Source organism: Anabrus simplex, chromosome 2 (assembly GCF_040414725.1).
Source record: "Anabrus simplex isolate iqAnaSimp1 chromosome 2, ASM4041472v1, whole genome shotgun sequence".
Classification (NCBI taxonomy): domain Eukaryota; kingdom Metazoa; phylum Arthropoda; class Insecta; order Orthoptera; family Tettigoniidae; genus Anabrus; species Anabrus simplex.
Window position 1 is genome coordinate 929,632,675 of NC_090266.1, and position 13,417 is coordinate 929,646,091.

The 13,417-nt window shown below is 40.1% G+C and overlaps 1 protein-coding gene across 2 annotated transcripts in view; it reads right to left on the reverse strand.

Annotated features, from left to right (window-relative positions):
* Positions 1 to 13,417, reverse strand: part of Not3 (CCR4-associated factor Not3) — a 398,149-nt gene that overhangs the window by 268,557 nt on the left and 116,175 nt on the right. For both annotated transcript variants that reach the window (XM_067141698.2, XM_067141697.2), the window contains exon 6: positions 6,507 to 6,689. In XM_067141698.2, coding sequence (XP_066997799.1) covers positions 6,507 to 6,689 — 183 coding nt within the window. The remainder of the gene's footprint in view (positions 1 to 6,506; positions 6,690 to 13,417) is intronic.

Here is a 13,417-nt window from a genome sequence, read left to right on the forward strand (position 1 = left end):
ATCAAGGGAGACTATTGGCAAAAATGACTCCATTTAGACTAGACGAAAGAGTGACTGAATGAGTGGCTATATTTCTAGAATATAGAATGCAAAGAATTAGAGTAGGTGAAGTGTTATCTGATGCTGTAATTGTTAAGAGGGGAATTCCTCAGGGCAGGATTAATGAGCCTTTATGTTTTCTTATATATAAATGACATGAGTGAAAGACTGGAGTTACACATAAGGCATTTTGTGAATGATGTTTAAGGTTTAAAATAGGCGATCACCTTTGACTGCAGGATTTTACCTACTGATTGCCCTGTATGTGCCCCCCCGGGTGGTGCTAAGCGAGGAACAGCAAGATAAGGTGATACAATTTAAGAACTGGAAAAAATCCGAAGAAAAGGAGCTCGATTTGATCAGATAATTTTCAATAAAAGAGTAGGGTTACAAAAATGTTGCAAGGTTTGGGCTGGGAAGACTTAGGTGAAAGGAGACAAGCTACTCTATTAAGCTGTATGTTGCAAGAGAGAATTCTCATGGTTGGTCCGTACTGAAGCTGACTATAAGCAAATTATCACAAAATAATTTATTCTATCGTACCACCTATTCAATACATGCCACGTGCTACGTGGGTGAAATTTACATAATACTATGTACACTTCTTAGGAACATGTTTCACTCTTTGTTAAGGGCATCATCAGCCTGTAGGTAACCTTAAGGTCAAAAGTCCGAATCATTAACCAATCATACAAGGAATACACTGACCCGGTGTGTAACATCTGGTATGGGTCCCAGCTCAGGATTACGAGTGAAGACATCAACGGCATCTACGGCGGAGAAGGTGGACTTCGGTACAGTGGAGATGACGGAAGGGGCATACCCTCTACGTCTGTACTCCAGAGGAGCGGCTACGAAAGGTATCTGTCTCCATGTTAGGGGCGGCCTAATTTTGAACCTGGCAGTGGGTATAAAATGCCTTTGGGTGTGGTGAGCCCATCGTAACAATAGCCTATATGGACAAAGCAGATATGGTACCTCGGAAAAGGTTAGGGCGTTCCCTGCTAAAAGCGACGCGGAGCTCTTCAGGTGCTGGGGGAACTGTGATAAATGGGCAAACAGCACCAACCTACATCAAGATTGCAACAGTAAATGTACTGACACTGACGGGAAAGACAGAAGAACTGGTTGACTTCATGATAAAAAAAAGATATAGCCATACTTGGACTGTGCGAGACCAAGAAGAGGGGTACAGGGGAGATTCCTCAGAGAAGGATACAGGCTGTATTACAGCAGAGGACCTGAAGCAAAAAATGGAGTGGCCATCACACTTAGAAAATAAATCCAAGAATATGTGGAATATACAAAATATGTCAGCGATAGGATGATGATGATGATGATGATGATGATGATGATGAGACTCCAGTTTGAAAATGGCGTGAAAGATCTATTTCAGTTGTATGCCCCACAAACTGGTTGCATAGATGAGCATCTAGAGGACTTCTTAGAGGAAGTGGAGAGACAGATAGAAGATAAGGAAATGCTATTGATGGGAGATCTAAATACACAAGTAGGAATGGAAAGACAAGGAAAGGAAGATGTTGTAGGGCCCTTTGGATATGGAAATCTAAATCCAGAAGGCGAGTTGTTGGTGGAATTTTGCATGAGGAATCAAATGATTGTTGGAAACACCTGGTTTAGGATGAAGAACAGTCAGAAGATTGCAAGGTATGGTTGGGGAGACAGACAAACAAAGACAATGATTGATTATATAATCATAGAGAAAGAACACCGGAAGAACCTTGTAGATGTAACAGCCATGCCTGAAGAAGCCTTTGGTGGAGATCATCGAGCTGTAATAGGAAAATTGAAAGTCGGAAAGATTGAAAAACCCCCATTAAGAGAGAGAAAAGAATTAAAGTATGGAAGTTGAAGGAGAAAAGCGTACAAGAAGAATTTCAAAGGGACCCTTGGTACCCAGGACGGAGGTGGGGAATGTTGAAGATGAATGGAAAAGATTTCAGTAAGCACTGGTTGGATGTGCCGAAAAGGTATGTGATAGAACATCAGGAAATGTGAAAGACAAAGGGACACACTGGTGGAATGATAGGGTAAAGATTAAAGTGAAGGAAAAGAAAATGGCATGGAAAGCATGGAAAACATCTAAGACTGAAGAAAGTAGAAGAAAATATGTGGAGGCAAAGAATTTGGCCAAGAACGTATTGGAGGAAGAAAAGAGGAAAAGCTGGGCCTTATTCACACAGAAATTGAGAGATGATATGCAGGGCAACAAGAAATTACTGTATGGTATCTTAAGAAACAAAAAGAGAGATCAAGTAAACACCAGATTTGTGAAGGATGAAGGTCGCATAATATTAACAAAGCCAGAAGAAATAAGAAATAGATGGAGAGAATATTTGCAGAAGCTGCTGAACACAAGAACTGATGTCAGTCATTCAATGGATGACCAAAAAGACAATTAGTTGAAGAAATGGATAAGGAAATTACAATGAATGAAATTGAAATGGCAGTAAGAAAGATGAAGAATGGAAAAACTGCTGGAATAGATGAAATTTCAGTGGAGTTGATAAAGGCAGCTGGAGCTGTAGGCCTGCAGTGGACATATCGGGTTCACAGGAATGTCTGGGAGAATAAGGAGGTCCCTGAGGATTGGCAAAAAGGAATAATCATCCCAATTTTCAAGAAAGGAGATAAGAAAGTTTTGAAGAACTACAGGGGAATTACTCTAATATCCCATGTTGCAAAGATAATGGAAAGGATACTGGAAAGTAGAATAAGGTTAAGGGTTGAGAATCAGATACAGGAAAATTAGTTTGGTTTCAGAAGTGGAAGGTCAATAATAGCGCCCAATTTCATTATGAGACAACTAATGGAAAAGCAATGGGAGTACGGGAATGATACGGTGATGACTTTCATCGACATTGAAAAGGCATATGACAGTGTCCCCAGGACTAAAGTTTGGGACAGTCTGGTGCAAAAAGGAATTGGACAGGGATTAATAAAAATGATCATGGTATTGTAGAAGGAGTGTTGTAGTTGCGTGCAAACACAAGTTGGCAGGACAAGTTGGGGAGACAGCTCGAAACATACAGCTTATAAGCCTGAACTTGGATTTACGACACCGCTTTACGCGACAAAAACATACGATCAATTTTCGAATGTTACAGCATTTAATTCTCAACACTCAACTTACCTAAATTATTCTCAATCTCTAGCTGTTGTTTATAACTATTGGACATTGTTTTCGTATCAAGTTCAGATACAGAATTCTTGGGATTATTATACCCAAAGAGGATTACAATCTTTATCATGCCTGTTACTAGCCCAAGACCTGCAAAGTCATGATCTTCATTAAAATATTCTTTCAGTTTTCATTTACATTTTTAAAATTTATTTCCCATGAGTACAGACACTATTTATTCTCAATACTCTTAGTTTGTAATAGACATTTTTCTATATTATAATCGTAGCATGTTAACTTAAGACGATTTTAAAGTGTAACGTATTTTCAGTGTATTCCTTGTATGATTGGTTAATGATTCAGACTTTTGACCTTACGGTTACCTACAGGGTGATGATGCCCTTAACAAGGGGCGAAACATGTTCCTATGAAGTGTACATAGTATTATGTAAATTTCACCCACGTAGCACGTGGCATGTGTTGAATAGGTGGTACGATAGAATAAATTATTTTGTGATAATTGGCTTGTAAGCTGCATATTTCGAGCTGTCAGTGGAGAGATGGCGTGGAATGACATTTGTAGTGGTGTTTTTAAAAGTAGGAAAGATCAAAGTTGGACTTCACGAGGACAAACTGAGACAAATATTACTTTGTAGGAAGAGGAGTTAGGCACTGGAATTATTTACCAAGGGAGATGTTTGATAAATTTCCAAATTCTTTGTAATTATTTAAGAAAAGAAAAGGTAAACAACAGACAGGGAGACTGCCATCTGGGCAACTGCCCTATATGCAGATCGATGGCAATTGATTGATTAACTTCAAAGACTGTATCTGTTATTTTGCCAGCGTTTCAATGTTGCACTAACATATCAAATGTTTAGTAACAAGGATGGGAAAGGGCTACAACTGGAAAGGTAGCGGCCATGGCCTCAATTAACTATTTGCCTGTTGTGAATATGGGAAACCACGGAAACCATCTTCAGATATGCTGATGGTGGGATTTGAACCCACCATCTCCCAAATGCAAGCTGTCAGCTACAGGACCCTAACCACACACAGAGCTTATCTATGAGGACCTGGAAGCTAGGCACCATATTGTGAATAATCCTAGAGATGTCCTAGAACTGAAACATGCAACTGATTAAATACAGTATTGCATTCAGCACCTATTGTGGCTGATTATTGCAGTTCTTAAGAACATAAATCTGTAATCAGACAGGCAGCATGTTTTTCTATCCATTAATTCTACATAACTACTATTTACAGTACAACTGAAGTTCAGTTGCAGTTCAGTTTTCTATTCGACACAGTTTTTACTCTTGATAGTAACACATCAAACTCACTCACTCAGGCTATCATGCTGCACATCAGCACATTGAACTCTTGGTTCCCAATACAGTTTCTAACAGTGCAGTGTTAAGAACAGTTCCCAACAGCAAGCCTCAGTGAGCTCAACGTAGTCGCCTGATTAACTCTCTTCAGATGAATGACACATCCCAGACTTTTTTTTTGCTATTTGCTTTATGTCACACCGACACAGATAGGTCTTATGGCAACGATGGAATAGGAAAGGCCTAGGAATGGGAAGGAAGCGGCCGTGGCCTTAATTAAGGTACAGCCCCAGCATTTGCGTGGTGTGTTAATGGGAAACCATGGAAAACCATCTTCAGGGCTGCTGACAGTGGGGTTTGAACCCACTATCTCCCAGATGCATGCTCACAGCTGCGGCCCCTAACCACACGGACAACTCGCTTGGTCCATCCCAGACTCACGACTGTCTCGTACAGCTTACTTTCGCTTGCTATAGACCCACTCACTTAAGACACATTCCAGACTGACTGACTTGCAAAAGTTGCGTGCTTTATAAAGGCCTGTAGAAGATTCTAGTAGTTTCTAACTCAAAATCATTCTGGGTGCCTGATCCACTGTTAATCAGCTTCCAGCCACTTGTAGGTGCTCCTTACCTCAAACCTCAACAATATGCTGGCACTGTTGTTCTGCTCGTTGCCCGCCCCATCGACACATTGTCGCAACTGAGGTCTCTCGCGGCATTACTGCCGGCCACCTTGCACACTTGCTTTATTGCGCAACCCCACCCTCCCTTCTCTACAACTGTTGCACTGCATTCCTATAGTCTGCATGCCTTTTCCTAAGATGTTGCATCTTCACACCTCGCAGTCAGTTGTTATCGGAGATTGCTAGGTTTACTGCTCTCTAGCAGACAATGTTGGCACTGACAGCTCGGCAGCAACGAACAGCCCTATGGGAGCCTGTGACGCATAACGCATGTGGAGGTGAGGCTATAGTGTCGAACCTTCAGAACAAACAGCAGTGCTCAGCTTCCGCTGTGCTGTGAGTAAACTGCTCATCGAGACAGCAGACCTAAGGTCACAGGCTAATATCATCTTTGCTTTTAATGGTACTTGTTTATCCCACAGCAGTTGTCTTACTTGATGGTAAACTTGAATTGCCTTGCTAATTTGAATGTCTACCTCGTACTTCGCAAGGTTCCAAATGGGAAAATTTATAATAATAATAATAATAATAATAATAATAATAATAATAATAATAATAATAATAATAATAATAATAATAATAATAACAACAACAATAATAACAACAACAACCATAAAAAATATTGGTTTAAAGCTCCACTAAATAATAATCTGGAATAACATTTAGAAAATAAAAAGTGTAAAACAACATTTCTAGAATTTCTTCGGAAAAATTCATCAAAGTGGGTCGAGTGGTTAAAAACAAAACTAGATGCTGCAAAAGAAACTGAGAAAATTATGAGGTACTATTTATTCAGAGTGTTTCAACCTAGCTGTCATTTTGAAATGTAGTAAGCAAGAATCCTCTACATGCCAGATTAAAAAGCAGCACAAAAATATTCCTATATTGTGATTATGAACTTACTATTATTCAGGAGTGTTGAACTACAGCAGAGTTATACTCTTCCCCATCATGAAATTTAAAATCTTGTTTCTAAGTAACAAGAATGGCTTTTTAAATATGAGGTAAAATGATTATTGAAATAAATCTAAATAAACTATGGTACCACTGAGAGATTTCAGGAAAGTAATCAATAATTATCTGGAAGTCTTCATATTAAATACCAATGAAATGTGCAATGACTATATCCTAAAATCCTAACCCAATTCATCTGCAATGAAAACTACACAGAACATCAACAGCTCATACTAAATGGAAATACAATTACACAGAAATTCTTAGGGGGAAAAAATCAAGATATTAGAACTGCTACTCTGCATTAAAAAAAAAAAAAAAACTTTATGATGAAGTATATCAATTAACTACTGACCTTATTTGAAGGTTCATCCTTGTTCTTTCTTTTCTCTTCATTAGAGCTATCACTGGAGTGATTGTGCAAGGCTCTAAGAGTCGGTGAAACCCCAACCGAGTTTTCTGAAGTTGTTGACGTTGGAGTACAACCCGTATCATTACTGTTGTTGCTATCTGTTGTCGCCGATGAAGGAAGGCCAACCTAAAAAACAACTCAAATTATGTCAGTCCCGAAGATAAATTAAAAATAATTACCGCAATGGTCATTTCAACAATACATACATCCAAATAAGAGAACCAAAGGTGTATAAAATGGACAAAAATACTTGTTTATTAATCCCATGAAAACAAAGAGGATTCAGAAAAGTATGCTTCCATGTGATGCATTTAATAACAGGATGCTATTTTTTTTTTTTTTTTTTTTTTGCTATTTGCTTGACGTCGCACCGACACAGATAGGTCTTATGGCGACAATGGGATAGGATAGGCATAGGAATTGGAAGAAAGCAGCCATGGCCTTAATTAGGGTACAGCCCCAGCATTTGCCTGGTGTGAAAATGGGAAACCACGGAAAACCATCTTCAGGGCTGCCGACAGTGGGGCTCGAACCCACTATCTCCCGATTACTGGATACTGGCCGCACTTAAGCGACTGCAGCTATCGAGCTCGGTAATAAGAGGATGAGGACACCAAAGCCCTCAAGGACAAGTTGCAGTAACTGACATGTAGCAATATGACAACAAACTTATCACTTGATGGCAAATACCATTCTTTCACTTTCATTCCTTGAAAATTAAATATGGAAAGAAAGAGCAGATTAAATATGGTAAAAAACAATGAATACAAGGAATTATAACATGGAATAAGAATATCTTGTGAATACCTGCTTCTCGTGTATTGTTCTATAAGGAATTATAACAACATGGAATAAGAATATCTTGTGCATACCTGCTTCTTGTGTACTGTTCTAACAACTCCAGAAACAAGACAGATCACAAGAACAGATCAGTGCAAAAGAGTTCCCCTATCTATCCACATGACAGGACCCCTTCTTGAACATGTTAAGATTCCAAAGAAAGGAAATTTAGCAATGTTCAACAGCTACTTCATACTGATTGAGACCTATGGTATCTAAACAAGCACCCTAACGAAGTGAGACTTAACAAGTCTGCAGGCACCAGAGATGAAGTTCCTGAGACCCACTATCCAGAAGACCACGCTGGAGAAGTTATGAAATAAGGAAGTGAGGCAGAACGCTGAGATTAAGACATCCCTACTACACAGAAAGGGTACCTCTAGACAGTGGTGACTTGGACATAGAATGAGGATGGAGCCCGCGAGAACAGCCCAAGTGACCGAGCGAGTTGGCTGTGGGTTCGAACCCAACTGTTGACAGCCCAGAGGTTGGTTTTCCATGGTTTCCCATTTTCACACCAGGCAAATGCTGGGGCTGTACCTTAGTTAAGGCCACGGCTGCTTCCATCCTACTCTTGGCCCTTTCCTCTCCCATTGCCGCCATATGACATATCTGTATCGATGCGACGCAAAGAAAAATTGTAACCAACAGCCCAAGTGCACTTGGAAAGAGCGGTACAAGGAATATGCCAGGTTGGAAGACCTAGAACCCACTGGACTGATAGAATCAAGACTGATATTGCAGATAGGGGAAGAATAATGGACGATGTATGACGAACAGGACATAACATTTATGAAGGGGAGAATGGAAGAGGCTTATAAAGAGTACTTAAGAAAGAGGAACTGTAAAACAATGATCATGATGATGAAGAAAGGAAAAAATAAATTACTAAGCAAACAGAAAATCTCACCATACAAAGAGAATACATTACAAACAACAGCATTCTAGAACTCAGATATGATACTTCAGAATGGCAAAACACCATTTAAGAAATAAATAATTCCAAACACACAATTCCTGAGCAAAAGCAAAACACAGGCTTTTTTAAGTCAGTAAATCTTCTTGCATCTACACAAGATAAATTAATAAAACAAAATGTACAAAATAACACAGGCTTAAAAGAATTGTAAAAGCCTAACACAGGAAAGCGTAGGCATGAAATATTGACAACTGAATTTTCACATCAGCCAATTCCATGCAAGTAAGTAATTCTCTGATCAGTCCTACACATCACTGCACAGGAAGTAATGAAAGGGCTACGATGACCCGAACAAAGAGGGTAGGATCATGTATCACAAGATCTGAAAATAGTCAATCTACAGCTAGATAAGGCAAGTTGACTGTGTTAGGTAGTGTAACGAGATTTGGAAAACAGACTCTCTACCAATGGAAAAATTAAAAGTAGTAGTAGACAATGAGACGGCATATAACACTAATGACATAATTAAGCAAACACGAGAACATACCTGTTGCAGAAACATTAGACAGATTGAAACTTAACACAAATCATCAACATTCTAAACTTCACCACAAAGCAACATTACATCATCTTTGACAACAACCACTGGACTTCCTATGGGTTTACTTATTTCAAGCAATCTTGCAGAAAAATTTCTACAATACAATGAACAAAAAGCTTATATAATAACAACAAACAACTACGATTATCAGAAAACATACTGGTACCCATTTGGCATTATTCTCCTATACAAATGGAAACATCAGAAAATGTGAACAACTACGTAACAGATGTTTAGTCTACAGTTGACAACAGAATATGAATACAACACATCAAACAACTTCCTAGAATTAATTATCACATAGGACAAAGAGTAACAGCATAAATTCAAGACATAACAAAAAAAACTCACTATGCCCAACACCCTACACTGATACTTCAAACCACCCAACATAAATACTCAGCATTACACCTGCACACTCATTAACAGTTTTCTATACAAAATACAGTACATAACAAGATACACAAAACACCCTAAAATCAAAACAACAAGACATATGACACACTCATATTAAATAAAAAACACATAGGCCATTTCAGATAATTAGGTTAAAAGACAGTATTCAGAACAAAAGCAGAATTCAGTCCAGAAACAATATGTAGTACATAGGTATGTGTAACTTACCATACCATAGGGCAACATCGATATAATGAGGCATTATTGATCATTCAGTATTTCTTCTGAAACCTGAGCCGTCCCATGAATGTGACAGCAATGAATCCACTACGAGGCATATAAATAAAGGGAACATTATAGGCCAATTGAATACGTGCTAAGAATATGTGCAGATTAATCTGTTTGATGGTACCTGTTGTTTACTGGCTCAAATGAAGTTAAAACCTCACTTTCCACACTGAACAAATTGGTAAACATTTCAAAATGAGGTAAACAAAACACACCAGAACACTCAAACATAATGCAGAATCCATATTAACCCATTGCTTACTAGACATAGCTCATGAATGAACAGACCTCAACACAAGTGTGAAGATTCTCCACATCACCCTGAAGGATATATTTTTAACATGCTGGAACATTATGAAATATAAGCGCTAATATTTTAAATGAATAGACAATTAGAATCATAAGCACTACACAACCACAAATCGCCTTTTTTTTTTTGCTTCACGTCGCACCGACACAGATATGTCTTACAGCGACGATGGGATAGGAAAGGCCTAGAAATTGGAAGGAAGCGGCTGTGGCCTTAATTAAGGTACAGCCCCGGCATTTGCCTGGTGTGAAAATGGGAAACCGCGGAAAACCATCTTCAGGGCTGCCGGCAGTGGGGCTCGAACCCACTATCTCCCGATTACTGGATACTGGCCGCACTTAAGCGACTGCAGCTATCGAGCTCGGTAAATTACCTTTCTACACACAGTGCTGGTAATGGACATAAGACATCTAGTGTTCCTATCCAGGCAGTATGTTGCACAGAACTGTCTTTCTAAAAGTGACTGAAGCCACTCCTATGAGGTAATTATTCACTTAACGGGGGGGGAAGGAAATAAAGTCAGTACTGTTACATGATAATGCGACTGCCAGCCCAATTGAAACCCCTGCCTCAGGTATTTCCTGAAAGGGATGAGAGAAACATGTAATGGCCTATGCTTCTTCTGTGCTTTTCGTCTGTTGTCTCAGTGGATTTTATGGAAGGTGAAACTAGAACATTCCTATTCTGGCTGCACACTGAAGATACTAGAATATCACCACCTGGTATATAAAAGCAGGCTCATCGTGAACATGTAGTAGTAGAAATGTAGAAATCCTAACAATTTCAACAGGGACACTGGCTATCAAGTAATACCTGGTTGCCAGTCATTAACGATTTATGTAGGCAGTTCCCTTCACTGTCCCTCACTATTGTTATTTCGTTTCGCTGTTTTCCAAATTCGTATGTTCCTCATCTCCAGATGTTTCATTCTAGGCTTGTGTCAATGTCATACCTTCATATGTGCGTACACCTGTTATGTTATGTGACCTTCTCAGACTGATTCTGATGGTTCTGCCAGCTTCCGCTTTGAACACTAGCGTTGTACCGCGTCCGGGGAACCATCTGGTGATGAATGAACGTACCATTTCCACTTCTACTGTAACGTCTAAATTCAAGCCTCATTGTCTGAGAAGCCTTTCTCGTGGACAGTCAAGGTTTTCTTCTGATGACGCAGAGCAAAGTTCTCTGCGAACGTAAAGAATTTCACCTTATTTTCTTGACACAGCATAAGCCCAAAAGCCTATATCATGTCTATAAGTACAAGTCATGAAAGCATCAAAGGCAATGTAGTAGTAGTGTTGTTGGTGGTGAGCTGTGTTGTCAAGTGATGTGTGTCGCGTAGTTCAGTATGTGGAACAGTCACGTGAGTTGAATGCGTGAGTTATCGGTCTTTTCTGGAATCGAGCCAAGTTAATAACAATCGTGTGTTGTGATAACCAACAGACTTACGTTCAAACCTGGATGCATGAATCTGCTGTGTGAAGCGACTGGTGCGTATGAAGCAAAGTCAAAGGTGAGACCTGTCAATCAAAATTACGAGGGATCGTTGTTTCAGGTAAAGATTGCTAGCTTTAGACCTACTGTAAGCTGTAAGCTTTAGACTTTTAAAAAAGGCCACTAATTAGTGAAGCATTGTCATTCAATGTCAAGTATAATTTGTCATCCCAGATTAAATTAGTTCAACGAAACACCTGTTATATGGTGTCAGAAGACAGAAAAGAACCCATGAGTGACATCATTGTGATCAACGTGAATCAGCAAACCAAATACTGCAAGTTTCGACCACTGTTAGGAACATTCCAGAACATCTGTGCATATTTAGTTCACACACACACATAAATCGTTAGGTTTCCTCTTCGGGCAATTCTTGCACGCCTATTACAATTAAGGCCAGAAACCACACGAAAATGACGGGTCAGTTAAATGCACTCTTCTACATGATCATGAAGAAGATAGAAGATGTTAAATATATTACAGATTTCACATACCCCTAAACAGAAGATGATGTTAGAAAGCGAGAAGATGATGATGTAGGTGGAAGATGGCCAGAAAAAGCTGAAAGAAGGCTAAAGATGATGAAGATGGAAGATCAGGAGAAGGACAGAAAAAGACAGAAGAGGGTCACGACAAGACAAATCATATTCTGCAGATTAAAACTGTATCCTGAAGACACTGTCCAGAAGAAAGCAAATTCTGCTCCACAGGGGAGGACGGACATGAAGTACCCTGCTGAAGGACCACCGTGGAGTTCACGGGAAACTGGAGCTGTGATGCCTGGATGGAAGCGGAGAGAGACTGGGATCATTATCTTCTCTATTCTTCACTGCATTCTGGTCTGTAATACATGAGGCCACGGGTCAAACACCAGCAAGGACACTCTTTGGAGATGTACACCTTACAGTGGATTTAGTGTTTAGCCGACCTGAGGACCATCATGTCCTGGCCAACCAGTACCATCTGGATGTGGCAAGGAAACTGGAGGATGTAAATGCCACTGTTTGGAAGAGATTAACAATAGAAAGAAACTGAATTAAGGCATGATATGGCCGAATGGACACCACCAGGTATTCTGAGAACAGCCTAGTTTGGCTCTATAATCCCATAAGGAAGAAAAGCTTCCCCCAGGCTCCAGAAGGCACAGGAAAGCTCTAACCACATTTTGAAGAGAATAAATGACATCACTTATAGCATACAACAGAGCTCAAGATGCAAGATGAAGAGCGTCTGGACTGACTGGCGCATTACAGAGGAATAGCTAAAGAGGATAACTGATCAGGACAATCTGCTCTCGATAGGGATCAAATGTTACATGGTCATATGGCTGTCAGCCCTCTGGAAGCTCCTTCTGGTATTTGCTGGAAGGGATGAATGAGTCAAGCTGGGGTGCTCCCAGCTGGGCTTCTATTACGCTTTTCGTCTGGTGTTTCTGTGGACTGTCTGGAAGGTGAAACTAGAATGTTCCTATTCTGGTCACACCCCAAAGATACTAGAACATTATCACCAGGTAAATAAAAGCAGGCTTGCTGAGAATGGTTCATGGTGTGGGTTACTGTAGTCACGTCCTAGTTCGTGAACCATGGGCAACGGCTGAATGGCCTGATAAGTGGTCCTGAGAGTCGGGATACCAGTTGCTATGGAAAGGGAGTGGGCATCTCGGACATATTCTGAGTCATGGCCCTCCTTGTGCTCAGGTGGCTAGGACTATACAATTCACCGGTGGTCCATAACCCGTTGGAGGAGAGATCCTCACTTGGACTATGTGCAAGTAGGGTAGCATCCTGCTTCATGAATTTACTGAGCTCAGAACATTTTAAGCAAGCCTCGGACCTATGGGAGTAACGGAGTCCCACTCCCATTTGACAGGCGAGGGACTCCTTGGAAACAACTTGGCGCACGAAAAGGAATCCGATGGGGAGCTATCAACATTAATGGGGCTTATGGAAGAAAGAAAGTAGAACTGGCTGAGTCAGCAAAGAGGATGCATCTGGATGTGCTAGGAG